This window comes from Lacerta agilis, chromosome 17 (genome assembly GCF_009819535.1).
Source record: "Lacerta agilis isolate rLacAgi1 chromosome 17, rLacAgi1.pri, whole genome shotgun sequence".
NCBI lineage: Eukaryota > Metazoa > Chordata > Lepidosauria > Squamata > Lacertidae > Lacerta > Lacerta agilis.
This window is the reverse complement of record NC_046328.1, coordinates 6828485-6845788: the sequence shown is the minus strand read 5'-3', so window position 1 is coordinate 6845788 and position 17304 is coordinate 6828485. Positions and strand designations below refer to the sequence as shown.

The 17304-nt window shown below is 47.4% G+C and overlaps 1 protein-coding gene across 1 annotated transcript in view; it reads left to right on the top strand.

Moving 5' to 3' along the window:
* The window catches only part of RIMBP2 (RIMS binding protein 2), a 276015-nt gene that overhangs the window by 79428 nt on the left and 179283 nt on the right, over nt 1-17304 (top strand). The window contains 1 exon segment of the mRNA XM_033174379.1: nt 15103-15243. Within this exon segment, the coding sequence (XP_033030270.1) occupies nt 15103-15243 (141 nt within the window).

The following is a 17304-nucleotide window of genomic DNA, read 5'->3' as shown; positions in this document are numbered from 1 at the left end:
CCCTACTGAAATTCATTTTGTTAGCTTGCGTCCAGTTCTCCAATTTATTAAGGTCATTTTGAACTTCTGATTGAAGTCTTCTGCAGCATTAGCTACCCCTCCCAGTTTGGTATCATCTGCAAATTTGATGAGCATCCCCTCAATTCCTTCATCCAAGTCATTTATAAAGACGGTAAACAACAATGGGCCCAGGACAGAACCCTACGGCACCCCACTTGTCACTTTTTTTCCAGGATGACGAGGAACCATGAATGAGTACTCTTTGGCTTTGGTCAGTCAACCAGCTACAAATCAACCTAACAGTTACCTTGTTCAGCCCACATTTTACCAGCTTCCTTGTGAGAATATCATGGGGGACTTTGTCAAAAACCTTACTGAAATCAAGACATACTATTTTAATTCCATAAAAAAGAAAAGAAATCAGATTGGTCTGGCATGACCTATTTCTGAGAAACTCATGCTGGGTCTTAGTAATCACAGCATCCTTTTCTTAATGCCCACAGACGGACTGTTGAATTATCTGTTCTAGGACCTTCCCTGGTATCGATGCCAAGCTCATTGGTCGGTAGTTACCAGGGTCTTCCTTTCCCCCCTTTCTGAAGATGGGGACAACATTTGCCCACCTCCAGTCTGTAGGGACCTCACCTGTTCTCCAAGAATTCTCAAAGATAATAGGCAAAGGCTCTGAAATTACACCAGCAAGCTCCTTTCGTACCCTTGGATGTGGTTTATCAGGCCCTGGAGATTTGAATTCATTTAAAGTAGCTAGGTGTTGTTTTCCTATCTTGGGCTGCAGCTCCCTCCTTACATCATTTATTCTGTACAATGAAGATGCTATAAACATGCATCTCTGTCCAACAATGTAGAGGCTGCCACAGAGAAAACCCTTCCCTGGGCTGCCATTCCCCCTACCCCACCTAAGGATGGTGGGACTACCAACTCTACAATTCTATGATCCCACAGGTGAAATCTTTGCAGATCTGAGAAAGCCAGTAGGGATGGACATGGTTTTCAGGTAATTGCCATCCTTCACAAATTGAAAAACCCACATGTCACCAATTGTCATGTGTGTGTTTTTTATGATCCAGTATTATCAATGTTGTCCTTTCTGACCTGACTCATGGGTGATGTTCTTGGTAAAACACAGCTGGAGCACCAGCTGGTGCAAGTGTGGGCAAGCAAAGCAGTACTGAGCCTTTTAAAGCTTCTTGTGTCTTTAATTAAAAGCTTCCTGTTTACAGCTTCTAGCCATTTTATTGACTCTTGTAGAGCACAGCTGGATAAATTAGGGATGAGCAGCCTCTTAATTGCCCTTGAGTAGTTTCTGTTAATCTGCCCCCAGAGGCAGTATGTTTCTTAATACTATTTGTTGGAAACAGCAGGAGGGGAAGAATGTTTTTATACCCAGGTTCTGCTTTGAGACTTCATACAGGAATCTGATTGGCCACTGTGAGGACAGGAATCTGGGTTGGCCATTGGCCTGATCCAGCTGGGCTCTTCATATGGTAAATGGACCAGTGTCAATTTCTGTTCTCTCCTGGAGTTTAAGAAGGTGAAGCTTTAGTACTGATTTCCTATTATTACAGTATTGGTTTTTCCACCTCCTTTTAATTATAAAAATAACAAAATAGTGCTATTTCATGACAACAATGGCAGGGGACGAAGGAAGTTTCTTAGGACAATAATATTGTCGTTCAAGTCCCCCCAAATGCCAAGTTCCTCTGAACATTTTGATATCAACAGTGTAGTATCCAGGGCCGGCCCACCTGTGAGGCAAGGTGAGGTGATTGCCTCAGATAGCAGGATTCATTGGGGCAGCAGATCCTAATGCAGGCTTCCTCAACCTCGGCCCTCCAGATGCTTTTGGCCTACAACTTCCATGATCCCTAGCTAGGAGGACCAGTGGTCAGGGAGGATGGGAATTGTAATCTCAAAACATCTGGAGGGCCGAGGTTGAGGAAGCCTGTCCTAATGTCAGTCTTCCTTCTCCCCTTGTTCATGATGTTGATCTTCCCTCACCCCTTCTTCCCTGGCATGGAAGTGGGGTGCTATTTTGGGGTGCCAAAATATCTTGGGCTGGCCCTGTTAGTACTCCACACATAATATTTTTTATACAGCTTGTATTCTGAATGCTGGCAGCAGAGCCTGTGGAAATTAATTTGAGTTTGCAATGAAGACCTCTTGAAATAACAATACCTCTAATCCCCCCTTCCAAAATATAATATAAATCTGATTTTAATTTTTTGTTAAGCTTCTTGAAATGGATTATGCAAGAGGCTGGTGATATTTGCATTGCACCATGAACAGCTGAGTCTTCAGTAAAACGTTCTCTCTGCCGTAACTGTAGGAAAGGAGTCTGTGAAGTGCTCTTCCACGCTCATTTATTAACTTGTTTGTTGCCTTCTCCTTCATATTTCTTACATTTGCATCTTGTCCTTTTCGCTAAGGCAGGCAGAGCCATAGTTTGAATCTCAAAACAATCTTCTGGGGTCGGTTTGACTTGAGAGGTGTCAATTTGTTTTCAGTCTACCCAGCACTGCTCCATGCCTGGGTGGAGATATGAAACCCCCCCCCCCCATGACTTTGGGGAACATCAAATAAGACTAGTAAGTGGAGACCAAGAGAATTTGGGGTGGGGGGTTAGCAGGGCAAAGCAATGCCAGTGTGATCTACTGCAGTGTTTTTCAACCTTTTTTGGGCAAAGGCACACTTGTTTCATGAAAAAAATCACGAGGCACACCACCATTAGAAAATGTTAAAAAATTTAACTCTGTGCCTATATTGACTATATATAAAGTAATTTTCCCACGGCACACCAGGCAACATCTCGCGGCACACTAGTGTGCCACGGAACAGTGGTTGAAAAACACTGATCTACTGGATAGAGGCTCAAGTGAAGGAGAGACAATTTCAATCTCCACTCAGACACAAACCTCATGGGCTAACCCAAGTCACACTCTCTTAGCCATGGGTAGGCAAACTAAGGCCCACGGGCCGGATCAGGCCCAATTGCCTCCTGGATCTGGCCCGCAGATGGTACGAGAATCGCTGTGTGGATCGCCAGTGTGTGCGTTCTTTCCTTCCCCCTCACACAGCGGCAGTAGCGCCTGCTCCCTCCCTCCTCCTGGCTTCTCCCCGCCCTGCCTAGAGGAGGAAGGAGGATGGGCTTTGTTGGTGCCAGCAGCAGCAGCAGCAGCAGCGCAAGAGCACCCACCATTTTAAGCAGCCCCTCTCTGGAGCCCTTTCACGCGCCGCTCACCGTCCCTCCACTGCTGCTGCCGCCGCCAACCCCTGCCACTCGCAAGACACAGGTAAGCAGCCACCGGGGCTTGTGGTGCTCTTGCAGCATTTTTTCCCTTCAGAATATAGCCTGCCCCCCCCAAGGTCTGAGGGACAGTGGACTGGCCCCCTGCTGAAAACGTTTTGCTGACCCCTGCTCTTAGCTATCCTACCCCACATGGTTGTTGTAGGCAGTGCTGTTTTTCTATAAAAAGAGGTGCCAGAACTCACCATGAATGCCTCCCTTGTTCTGTTGTTATAATGGCAATGACACCCACCTGAGAGGTGTCAGAACAGACTTCCGGCGAGTTCCAGCTGCAAAAAAAGCCTTGGTTGTAGGAATAAAATGGAGAACCTCGTGAGTTTCTTGGAATGACCAGTTTGAAAAGAAGGAGTCAATCTAGTACTGAGGGGGCCAGGCTTGTGAGAGAAACTTGTTCAACCCATGTTTCACATTCCCTGATGGATAACCTTTGTGGGGGGGGGGGTTCATGCCAGTGGCAGTAGGGCCAAAGGCATGTACACACTCTGGTCACACCTGTCCATATACAACCACACATGGAATCATAGAATCATAGATTTTTTTAAGGGGTCACAAGGGTCATTTAGTCCAACCCCTTGCAATGCAGGAATCTTTTGCCCAACATGGGGCTCGAACCCACGACCCTGAGATTAAGAGCCTCGTGCTCTACCAACCCTGCTATCACACATCACATCCATCCGAGGTCCTCTGCATTATAGCAGCGGCACACGGCCCTCTTAAGAAGCTTAGAGCCTGCTTGTTTTGACATTCCCTTTTTCTCTGACTGCAGTGGCAAGACAGCAGAATGACTCCGCAAACAGGCTGAGAGTTGGCCGGTGGGGGGCAGAGCCTCACAGGAGGAGATGCCATGGGCCCTATCAGATGACTCTGTGGGCCTCATTTGGCTTTCAGTGCCTTGTACCTGGCCCGAGGGAAATGCTCAAACCTGGAACCCTGGTGGCACAGCTGTCAAGTTTCGGATTTGAAAATAAGGGGTCAGCACCCTCACCCGTCCCAGAGACAGTCTACGATTCTCAGGGACAGTCCACGCTGTGGTAATCCCCCCAGGCTACAAATAAATTTACACCAGGAAAGAGAAATCAGGGCAGAGAAAAGAAAGCACTTATTCACGCAGCACACAGTTAACCTCTGGAACTCCCTGCCACAGGGAGCAGCGATGGCCACCAACTTTGATGGCTTTAGAAAAGGATTAGGCAAATTCATGCAGGAAGACAGGACCACTGATGGCTTCTGGCCAGGTTGGCTCTGCTCTGCCTCCAGTTAGGGGCAGCAATGCTTAATCTGAGCACCTGTTGCTGAGAAACATTCGTCTATTTTATCTTCTTCTTCTTTATATATCTGTTTGTTATTAGGTATTTATATTCCACCTTTTCCTCCAAGGAGCTCCCTGGTCCTAGTCCTCATTTAATCCCCACAACAGTCCTGTGAGGTAGGCAGGCAGGCAGGCAGGGCTGAGAAAGGCAGAGACCCAAGGAGTCCCCCGACTCCAACTCTCCTTCCTGGAAATAAGGGAAATTCAAGGGATATCAACTATAAGGGATAGCAGCGGGAAACGGCTTGGAATAAGGGAGTTTCCTGTCAAAAAAGGGAGACTTGACAGCTATGCCTGGTGGTTTGCCACATAGATTCAGTTGTGCACACAGCTTTCCTGGATTACTTTCCAGCGTTACATGAACCCTGGCAGCTCCAGATGTGACTCAGAACTAGACCAGGCTTTTCCAATGGATAGGTGAATCCTAAATAGAAAGAAGGTTTCACTCTTGGGTCATTTTTTTGGGAACAGTTTCAGGGAACCCCTGGCTTGTGTCCACCCTTCACTACACCAGCAGCTGGAACTTCCTTCTCTCCTGTACAGGCTCTCCATTATGCCATCTGCTGCCAATTTAACATCTCTCTGTGCTGGCAGCTTTCTTATGCCTTGTTTACTTTGCCTTAAAGAAAATAAATAAATCAATAGGCAGGAGTTTTAAAGAGAAGTATCTCTGAACCAATTAAGCTCTTGAGGAAGAAAGCCACAATTCCCTCTAGGGTGCCGTGGAAGCATCGGGTCTCACTTGTAGAGCGCAAAAGGGTTTTGTGTTGTTGTTTTTGTTTTAATTTTGAATAGGGATCACAGTTCAGGGGCAGAGGGCATATGCAGAAGGTCCTGGGTGCAGGTGCTGGCATCTCCTGTTATAAAAGGATCTCAGGTGTCAGTGCTGGGAAAGACCTGAGACTTTAGTGAGTGGCTGCCAGTCAGGACAGACGCTATTGAGCGAGATAAACCTATGGTCAGACTCTCGGTAAGGCATTGCTATTAATTGTTGTTGTTGGTGGTGGTGGTTAGACTTGATAGCTGCCAATTAAACTGATGGCTCCAAGCGACCTGTAACATATCTATCTATAGCCCCATAGAAACATTATAATATTGACACATCAATGCAATTCATAAAAAGGCATGCATCCCTGACAACATTTCACGTGTGAAAGTCAGGCCTTGTGTCTGATTTCCGCCCATGGGTCAAGCATCTTCGCCTGAGCCACCCTGTGTTGCGGACAACAGGTTGTGTGGCACAGGACTCGGTAACCTTTCGGACTGCAGAGTTGAAGACACACACGCTGGCCAGGGAAATTAAGGCTGGTGGGTTGTGCATGTCTGCATCTGCATAACGGCAGGGAGGCCCACTTGCCCAAATCAGATGATACTGCTGGGATTATACAACTTCAAGAGTTGCTGCATGGACTTCCTTGTTTCCTCTTTCCCTCCCCTTTCCCTTTTGCATTGTGTCTATGAGATGGTAAGCCTTTGTTGTTCATCTCTGTTCAGTGCTTAGGTTTGGTTGTTGTTGATTATGCTTTATTTGAATTTGAAATACTTTATCGTCACTTGTACAACTTGTATGCAGTGAGATTACATGAGCACCCCCACTCAGCTCTCTTAGTCTTAATTCCCCTCGTTTACTGACGCCAGTGGTGGAGGAAGCCGCCTGGCCACCCGGGGTGCCAAACCCAAAGCGACCCTCCCTCCGGGGCGGGGTGTTGCTCCATAGTGCGCATGCGTTATGACGCATGACGCATGGCTGGCGGCTGCTTTCCTTCCCTTTTTTAAAAGGGCTTTTTTTGGTGCTAGCCCAGGCAGAGGCGAGGGGTGGGCCAGCGAGGGGCGGGCGCCATGGCTCTGCAGCCCCAGCTGAAAAAAGCCCTTTTAAAAAAGGGAAGGAAAGCAGGTGTTGGCCGGCCAAGGAAGCAAGCAAGCCAGCTGGCAGAAAGTTTTGGAGTTGCCGATCGCGGGGGTGGGGCCCTGAGTGTCACCCTCCCAGGGCAGTACCCGGGGCAGACCGCCCCCAACGTCCCGCCCTTGCTCCGCCTCTGACTGACGCACACCCACCTAACCCGAAAGTCAGTTGACCTGTTGTTATCTTTTCATTCAGTAGCCTAACAGCCCACGGATAGAAGCTGTTCTTTGCCCTGTTGGTGCGACTAATCATGCTTCTATATCTGCTGCCCGAGGGCAGGAGATCAAGAAAGTGCTGGCCAGGATGTGAATCATCCCTGAGGATTTTCCTCAATCTCCTGAGGCAACGGTCTTCCGCGATCTCATTCATTAATTTATAAGTTGCTATTGTTCCTAATAATAATAATTAGGGCCCCTTTTCTACTTTCTCAGTGTTTACCGTGGATGTCACTTCAATGGCATTATTATTATTATTATTATTATTATTATTATTATTATTATTTATAGGCTTGCACCCTGGGAAAGTCACTTCAGTGCTGCAAACACAATGTATCTGAAGAAGTGTGCATGCACACGAAAGCTCATACCAAGAACAAACTTAGTTGGTCTCTAGGGTGCTACTTGGGCAATCACAATGGTTTGACTTCACCCCTGGAGGCACACTCCATTGTCTCTCAAATGCCAGCAACAGCATTATTATAGAATAATAGAATAATAATAGAGTAGAATAATAATTTATTGGCCAAGTACATTTTTCAATATACTTGGAATTTGCTTTGGCTACATTACAGTGTAAAATACATTATACAAACAATAGTAATTTACAGAGCAAGAGCCGAGGCTGCCCTTCTTGGCGCCTCTTAAGCTGTTTTGGTGAGTGTAGGCCCGTCTCCTAGGCCCGATGGAGTTGGCCGGAGGAGGGAGCGGTCTTCCCAGACACTCACAGCAGCAGTGTTGTTTTATTATTGTATATTTGTTTACACTTCCGCCTTTTTTCCCCTGGCAGGGACTCAATGTGGATTGCAGATAAAAATAAGAACAGCCAAAATTGTATTTATGCTGTGAAGCCGTCCGATTTTTCTCTCTTTTATAATCATAGTAAGAGAAGCATTATCTTTTTGGATGGAACACAGCGTTCATTTGCCTGTACCTGCAGGAGTCTTGGGCTCATGTGCTCCTCTAACCTCTTCTCACGGAAAGGAAATCGGAAGGATCTGCTTTCGCTTTTGAACTAATCAGTGTTTCTCATTTCATCCGAACGGTGATTAATTTAAAGAAGCCATGATCAAATTGTGATTTGCGATCCTTGTTTCCTCCCCCCCCCCCCATAATTGAAACTAACCAGAGTTCTCCGGACTTTTAGATGTAAAGGAGGATCTCAGGTTAGTTTTGAACATGGCAACTGGTGCTGTCCCACTCCTTGTAGCCATTCTGGAGTGGGGAGGGCACAAGTTTGAGGCTCGTTTTTGTCTTGCTAAACCATAATTTGGTGTTGCGTCTGAACTAGTCGACTGGTGTTCATTCTCTCTGGGACAAAGAAAGCCAAATCAGATCTTCGGTCCATCTAGCTCAATGTTGTTGATATGGGCTGGCAGCTGTTTGGCATCACTTGGGTCAGGAGTCCTTCCCAACCCTTTCTGGAGATTAAACTTGAGATGTTTTCATGCAAGACTCTGTCAATTTAGCTCAATATGGTCTACACTGACTGGCAGCAGCACCTCAGGTGGGCTTCTTTCTTTGCCCTATCTGGAGATGCAAGGGATTGTTTGCATGCAGAGAGCATGTTCTCCACCACTCAGCTTGCAGCACTCACAGTAGCAACCTAGGCATATTTGGTATAATCCATTCCATTGAAAACTGTGCTTGGCGTCTCAGGTTGGGGCGGGCAGTAATCAAGGTGAGAAGTCTGCTGTGCTCTGCAAAGCCTGAGAAATGTGATACAAGCAAGATTCATTCCAACGTCACCTTTCCATGCCGACACAATATATCCAGAAGTGCACCAGTGGATTGATAGCTTTGTAATTGCTGACATTTTCCCCCTGCTTGGTTGAGCATCGTTCTCTGTTTCGTTCTCCAGCTACCAATTTCCTTGGCTGTGGCGCATTTGTCACTGTAGGAAGTAAAGAGCAAACAGAAAGAAAACAGGCAAAGTGCCCCCCCCTAAATTATTTTAGAATTTGCCCAATAACCAGCAAAAGTGGCAGGTTCCTTTTTTTTTAAAGCAATATACTATAATGCAGCCGATTTGAGAAATACTGCAATTAAGTAGGGCATTGTTGCTTTTCAAAGCTACTGTTGGCATCCATCTGTCTCAAGAGACAATGGAGTGCACCTCTGGGGGTGAAGTCAGACGACTGCATTAGCAGCTCTGAAGTGACCACCCTGGGGCGCAAAAGTGTATGGAGATTCTGGACTGGCCAGAAAATAAGACTCGCCTCTCGGCCACGCTGATGTCCTCCAAGGGAAAGCAGAGCAATACATTTGGTACCAGCTTCGCTGCAGGAGTTGCTGGAAGGAGGCGTACAATGCACCATCCAACCACTTTAGGAACTCTACTCTGAATTTGTGTAGTGTTTACTCCTTAGCCTTTTCTTCTCCTGAGGATATCCCACAAGGCAGTGGAGGTTTAGCATCAAGAGTTTTCATTCTCCTAGAATTTCATTCCCATGTGGATAAGCCCCATCTGCTCCAGGTTTACTCCAGTGTGGTGTAGTGGTTAAGAGCGGTAGACTCGTAATGTGGTGAACCGGGTTCGCGTCTCCGCTCCTCCACATGAAGCTGCTGGGTGACCTTGGGCTAGTCACACTTCTTTGAAGTCTTTCAGCCCCACTTAACTCACAGAGTGTTGGTTGTGGGGGAGGAAGGGAAAGGAGATTGTTAGCCACATTGAGACTCCTTCGGGTAGTGAAAAGCGGGATATCAAATCCAAACTTTTCTTCACTGAGGTTTTAAGACTTATTGTCTACCCTCACATGGTTTACCCAGCAAGTCAAAGCCATTCCTGAGGTGTGGCTGCTGCTTCTAGGAGCCACAGGTGAGAGCTGGGTGTAGGGTGGGAACCAGAGGTGGACCAACTGCCCCAGAAGGATCACAACGTGTCCCCCACCAGATGTACTAACCTCGCCATAATACTCCATAGGTAAAGGTAAAGGGACCCCTGACCATTAGGTCCAGTCGCAGACGACTCTGGGGTTGAGGCGCTCATCTCGCTTTATTGGCCAAGGGAGCCGGCGTCCAGCTTCCGGGTCATGTGGCCAGCATGACTAAGCCGCTTCTGGAGAACCAGAGCAGCGCACGGAAATGCTGTTTACCTTCCCGCCAGAACGGTTCCTATTTATCTACTTGCACTTTGTGCTTTCAAACTGCTAGGTTGGCAGGAGCAGGGACCAAGCAACGGGAGCTCACCCTGTTGTGGGGATTTGAACCGCTAGCCTTCTGATTGGCAAGCCCTAGGCTCTGTGGTTTAACCCACAGCACCACCCATGCCCCTGTAATACTCCACACACCCCACTATATTATTTTATCTTCAAGGCTGCCAGAATATCCTCTAGAGCAGTAGCTCTCAAACCTACCCCCACCATGGACCCCTTGAAAATTTCTGATTGTCTTGGCAAACCACTTAATTATTAATTAATTGATTAATTAATTGTATTTTCATTGCTTCTTTTATTTCTTGTACAGTGGAACCTTGGTTTTCGAACATACCATAGTCCGTTCTGGAAGACCGTTTGACTTCCGAAACGTTCGAAAACCGAGAAGCAATGGGCGGTTGGCAGAATCCATTGAGAAAAAAGGAAAACACGCAGCGGAAGCCGTTCAGCTTCTGGGGTGCGTTCAAAAACGGAAGCAATTACTTTCCAGGTTTTTGGCATTCGGCACATCACCCCGTCACGGGGATTCGAACTGCCGACCTTCTGATTGGCAAGTCTTAGGCTCTGTGGTTTAGACCACAGTGCCACCCACATCCCTTTGTTATTATAACTACCGGTACTTAAATCCTGATTTCAGGTCATAGGCTCACCCTATTGACACCTTAAATGTGCCCTTAAGGCAGGATTATGGTGCTGGAGGAATTATGGTGCTGGAGGAGACTTCTGAGAGTCCCATGGACTGCAAAAAGATCAAACTTATCCATCCTTAAAGAAATCAGCCCTGAGTGCTCACTGGAAGGACAGATCCTGAAGTTGAGACTCCAGTACTTTGGCTACCTCACGAGAAGAGAAGACTCCCTGGAAAAGACCAGGGAAAGATGTTGGGAAAGATGGAGGGGCACAAGGAGAAGGGGACGACAGAGGATGAGATGGTTGGACAGTGTTCTCGAAGCGACTGGCATAAGTTTGGCCAAACTGTGGGAGGCAGTGAAAGATAGGTGTGCTCTGGTCCATGGGGTCACGAAGAGTCGGACACAACTGAACGACTGAACAACAACAAGACAGGATTTGTGAGCACAGAGACAATGGGGAGATTTCCCATTTCCTTTGACCATGCAGAGAAATATTTGAGGTCATTTTGGGAGAGAGAAAATAGTTTCAGGACTTTTCTGTGGGTTTCAAATGTGTGGTTTACATATCTGTATGTGTTTGCTTGGTGCATTTATGAACATCTGTTTTATGTATATAAGACCTTAAAAATTCTTATAACAGTACCTTCCAGATGTTTTGGGCTATACCTCCCATCAAGCCTGAGCACTGCCCATTCTGATGGCATCCAGAGTAGAACAATATATGGAGGGCACCAGGTCGGGGATGGTCTGTTTGACAGACGATTTCTGTCTAGGGATTCAGGCAACAATCTACCCTAGTCCTACCTTGAGATGCTGAGGATCTCCCGAATTCAAAATATGTCCTCTTCCCCACTGAGCTACAGGAGCTGAGTCTCATGCATTGAACTAACTAGCAAAATATTTGCATATAGTCCTGTGATATTAGAATATTTAATACCAGAACAACCTGCAATGGTCTTTCAAGTGTAGTTGTTGCTGCCTCCTTCTCCCTCTGCCCCCTTACAGGTAAAACAATTCTGTTATTGTTATTATTATCATCAAAGCAGTGTATCTTTATCTGCCTGTTTCATTAGGGCTGCATGGATCCCAGAGATTGAGTTACGGTCTTTATTCAGTTGATACAAAAGCAGCCAGCGGTAGGCCTATGAATAAATGAACAGGTTTGCCATCCCATGCCTAGCATGGAGATGGAAAGTGGCACAGGGCCACCTTTCAGCATTATTAGAGGAGCTGATAAAAACTTGGCAGGCTCGTTCCAACTGAACTGGCATCGGGAGAAAGAATTTCACATGGCATTGGTGCCGGGGTGTTAAAAGCACCAGAGAGAAGAAACAGAGCTGGTGTTTTTTGCTAATAGACAAGATTTACAAATGTAGATACCGGTATCAGGTGCTTGCCCTGTTCCTTTTGCTGATGAAAAGCCTACAAATGCCTCCAATTTTTCAGGGTTTTATAGCAGACTCTTGGTGCACTTTGGACTTATGAAATCAAATCCTGGATGTCGTTTCTTGAAATCTCAGTTCTCTAGGTGCTTGGGATGCAGCCAGCTCAGCAATTGTTATTGCCATTTGTGCAGCTGCAAACCTTTAGCAAAGCCTTCCATTTGAACTGAGTAAGGGTTGGAGGGCCAGTGGCCTCAGTTCCACCCACTGACTTGTTTAACAGTGGCAAACTAGACACCCCTCTCCCCCCATGACAAACACCCACCCACAAGCACACACATCCCCCTAATAACGCCTGCTTAAAGATAGGGTACTAGGGATCTGCTGACCAAACTAAGTCTCCCAAAACAAAATATACATCAGGAAGCTTAGTTTGATCAGAATCGAGTACATACTTTCAGAGTCAATGCTAAATACATTGCTTTGAGCAAATGAGACACCACAGCTGCTAGAGGTCCGTGAAAATTGGTGTCCCAGGCTTTTTAGACTTGTCTAGTCATGTACTAGTCATGTACTGGGACAAGGGTGGCGCTGTGGGTTAAACCACAGAGCCTAGGGCTTGCCAATCAGAAGGTCGGCGGTTCGAATCCCCACGACGGGGTGAGCTCCCGTTGCTCGGTCCCAGCTCCTGCCCACCTAGCAGTTCGAAAGCACATCAAAGTGCAAGTAGATAAATAGGTACCTCCATGGCAGGAAGGTAAACGGTGTTTCTGTGCGCTGCTCTGGTTCGCCAGAAGCGGCGGCTTAGTCATGCTGGCCAAATGACACAGAAACTGTCTGCGGACAAATGCCGGCTCCCTCGGCCTATAGAGTGAGATGAGCACGCAACCCCAGAATCGTCCGCGCCTGGACCTAATGGTCATGTACTATCTGAAACCAAAGGGGTGCATTGGTTGCCAGATGTGATTTTTTTTTCCCAGCTCACCTTCCCCACTACAAAGTATGGTTCTGAGTATCACCAAGGAGGTTGCTCTGTGCCAGAAGTCAAATGGGTGGGCCCCCTCCCCCTCCCCCTCCCCAGTGTGGTGTAGTGGTTAAGAGCAGTGGACTTGTAATCTGGGGAACCGGGTTTGCGTCTCCACTCCTCCACATGCAGCTGCTGGATGACCTTGGGCTAGTCACACTTCTTTGAAGTCTCTCAGCCCCACTCACCTCACAGAGCGTTTGTTGTGGGGGAGGAAGGGAAAGGAGACTGTTAGCCACTTTGAGACTCCTTCGGGTAGTGAAAAGCGGGAAATCAAATCCAAACTCCTCCTCCTCCTCCTCCTCCTCCTCTTCTTCTTCTTCTTTTTCTTCTACTTCCCCCTCCCCCTCCCCCTCCCCCACCTGGCTGGTATTGAGAAAGACAAAAGCCAGGGCAATGTTGTGTGATGGAGCTGGAAGCAAGCAGCAACTAGAAAGACAAAACCATGCTTTATTTCTGTTTGAATCTACGGCTGTGACTATGAGAGAAGCAAGACCTTCTGGGTGCTAATACTGTGAGCCCCTTCATCTTAGGCTTAGGTTGTCTATATGTGTAAATAAGCCACACACTGTGAATACACCACAGTCTCTGCTGTTCCTCATTTCTAGGAAGCTGGGCCCCTGGGATCTTGCTTGGAGATTGGGGTGGCATGCAACCAAATTTAAAATTATCTGCAGTGCAAAGAAAAATGCAAGCCAACATGGATCACACAGTGCACATCTTGCCATCTCACTCACAGTCATACATGGCCAGTAGCATGCTATATTTGACTTGGTGGGTCACACAGGTTGCGGGTCACTGAGCTGATCAACAGGATCTCTGTGTGCTTTCAATCCTGGTGTGTAATCCTTGCCGACTGAAGAGCGGAGTCTCTCTCCTCTCGCATTACTTACCAATATCGTGTCTTGCTTAGTTTGCTAATTAAAAAGATTGCCTCTGGTCTTGTACTGAAGACCTCCTATGTTGTATGAGATAATTATGTTGCATGCTTTTTTTGCGTTGTACACCAGATTTTAATTATTTGGGGATGCCTTGCAAATAGTCACATAAATCCTGAATCAACACTCCCTTTGCAAAGGAAGGTTTCTGAAACGTATGAGAACTCCCATTGAAAAACAGGCAACATTGGAAACACACACGTACTTAAGATCTGTTCATCAACAGTTATTTACAGTACGTTCATCAGATACATAGGAAGCTGCTTTAGACCAGACCAGTCTGTTTGTCCATTTAGTCCACCAGCATTGTTTATTCTGATTGGCAAATATGACTCTCCATGGCCTTTAGTCGATGTCTTTCCCATTACCTGCTCCCTGGTTTTAAGAAAGACATTGACAAAGGGCAGGTCCACACAAGGGCAGGACCCCAATTTCAGTTCACAGTTTAATCCCCCAGTTTCCCAAACCAAACAGCCATTTAATATTTCTTCTCTAAGTCCCAAGAGACCCAAACCGCTCCATGTTTGAGCATTCAGAGTTCCAGATATTCCTGGACTTTTTGCAGTAAGGAAAGCATTGGGGACAGTTTGGGATAACCATTGCTTGATATGAAATTGTAAAGCCTCTCAAACAAATCAGAACTAATGTTCAATAAACAGCCAACCTGGTGTAACTTACCCCACAAACTTTGCGCAAATTTTTTTGGGGGGAAGGATGTTCCATACATTAACAGGTCAACTGGATGCGGCCATATTGCATGTTTACAGCGTGCAGCGTTCGTTTGGTTTTTTACTAATGCACATGAGCAAACATGCACATTGCTAAAAACACAGCACAAAAAGAAGTGTGTGTGTGTGTTTTTGTGCACGCAGGGGAGAGAGAGACTTAAAGGAACTAGAGAATTATGGCGTACAAAGCATTCTGAAATCCTAAACACAGTGATTCAGAAACAAGCCCCGCTGAACTTGGTGGGACTTACTGTAAACATGCTCAGGGTTGCACTGAAAGTGGAAGAATGGGGGATAGCTCAGTGCTTAGGTTGCACACACTTCAGAAGTAAGATTGGATCCAGCATTCTATAAGCTATGCTATTGCAAAAGCAAACAGCCCCATGAAAAGATAATCTACTTATTATCTGCTTATTATATTCCTGCCCGCCTCATAAATGGAAGATTTGAACTCTCATATTTCCTGCTGTTCTTCTCTTTCCTCCTCACAGTTTGGAAATGAGCTACCGTACTTACAACCTGCAGTGCCACAGAAAACATTTGGTGGGATCCATATTTTAGAAGAGAAGAACCAGGCTTTTCGGTCTAATGTCACCACATTAACCCAAGAGAATCATCAGTGCAGCTTCTTAGTAAGTCATCAGTTTTAAATTTTCTTTTCTTGTTTTTGGATTTCCTTGGCTTGCTTGGAGGCAAATGTAATTTAGCAGTTCAAGTGTAACTGTCAGAACTCTTTCTCGAGCTCCTCTTACGGCTCCCCCCCCCACCTCCCCAGACATGTATTGCTGTGTACAATGCTTTGATTCCTTGTTTTTCAGGGCAATATGAAATGGAACATTTCATAGCTGTACAATATTGCTTTATTGTGTGAAAGGGCAGCTCATACTCTGAACTGCAGTGATTAATCTTGTTTCTGATTCTAAACAATCTTTTGCTAAGCTCCAGTATTACATTTGGATTGGGGGTATCATTCAATTCACTGCAGCAGGGATGATGAAGTTTTCAAGCTGATGTCTCCGTTTGCCACTCAAGCAATGCTCTGTGAAATATGAAGGTTTGCAAATCTGGCTGTTTTGATGGAAACATGCACAATGTTTGTCAACAAAATTGCAAGCAAACGTGCCTAAGCACATAGGTGCAGGAGGCGATTTGGCACAGCTCTTCTCCTGTGGACTGTTGCCCCGTGCTGAGACTGTTCTGTTTTACTTTAGTATTTTATATCCTGTCTTATATCCCAAAAGGTGAGTTGGCATCTCCACAAACTCATTCATGAAAAAGTCATGCAATACTACGCAAAAACATCAGAAAGCAGCACAATCTATCTCTCACAGTGCGTTAAAAGCCTTGGGTGAACAAAACCATTTTATCTTATCTGAAAACTCAGAAGTGTGGGCAGGGGCGTAGCTAGCCGCTGGGCTGCCGGGGGCGGCAAGCCAAGCGGCACCCATGGGGGGCGGGGCGTCGCTCCGTGCGCATGACGTCATGACGCATGCGCACGGAACGACGCCACCGCCGGGGCCAGTTGGCCCACCCCTCTCCCGCTGCGCTCCGTGAGCGGAGCCGTCCTGGGGAAAGGAGAGGGGTTGGGCCAGCGAGGGGGGTGTCATTCCCCTCGCTGGCCTGCCCCTGTCCTTTACCCCCGGGCTCCGCTCCCTGAGCACAGCGGGCAGGGAGCGGAGCGGCGAAAAAAGCCGCTGAAAGGGGGAAAGCCCCCTCTTTCAGCGGCTTTTTTTGCCACTGGCTGGAGGCGGGCCGTGCGCTGCTGCTCCCGGGTGATGGAGGGAGCGGCAGCGCATGGGAGTGGTGGGAGGGGCCGCCGCTTGTCACCCCACGTGCCGCCGTTCGTTCCGTCGCCCCGGGAGCAGCAGCACCGCACACACTGTGTGCTGCTGCTCCCACGGCGACGGAGCGAGTGGCGGTGCGTGGGGGTGACAAGCGGCGGCCCCTCCCCCCATGCACCACCGGTCACCCCAGGAGGAGCAGCGCTGCACGGACGGGGTGCTCGCTCGGCCGAGCGAGCACCCCGTCCGTGCAGCGCTGCTACTCCCGGGGTGACGGAGGGAGCGGCGGCACGTGGGAGTGGCGGGAGGGGCCGCCACTTGTCACCCCCACCCGCCTCTTGTCACCCCCACCCTCCCCTGTCACTGGGGGCGTACCGCCCCTACCGCCACTCCCCAGCGACGCCCCTGAGTGTGGGTGCCAGCTGGGCTTTTCTAGGGAAGGGAGCTCATTCAGCAAGGCACTTCCCAACCGCAGGACCAGAGGACTCTTGTCAGAATGCTGCAGTGCAATTGCTGACAGGAGTGAGGCTTTGTCAGCATGTAAAGCCTGTGCTCAGAGGTCTGCGCTGGTTGGCGATCGGCTACCAGGCCGTATTCTAGGTGTTACTGTTAGAATATAAAGCCCTTAATAAGTTGGGACCAGTTCCCTTGCGAGATCTCCTTACCCTGTATGGACCCACTCAACTGCTTTGACTGACTAAACTGGCACCATGACAGGTGTTACATAATACCCTCACCACATCTGTAAGAACTTGATCTTTTATTATGGCAGCACCTGAACTTTGGAACTCCCTGCGTATTGATATCAGGCAAGCATCTTCACTGTATTCTTATTTAGATATTCTGACTTGGACAAGCCTACCTAGATGTTTAGAAAGTTTGCATGAATCTTAATTTGTTTTAGCCTATTCT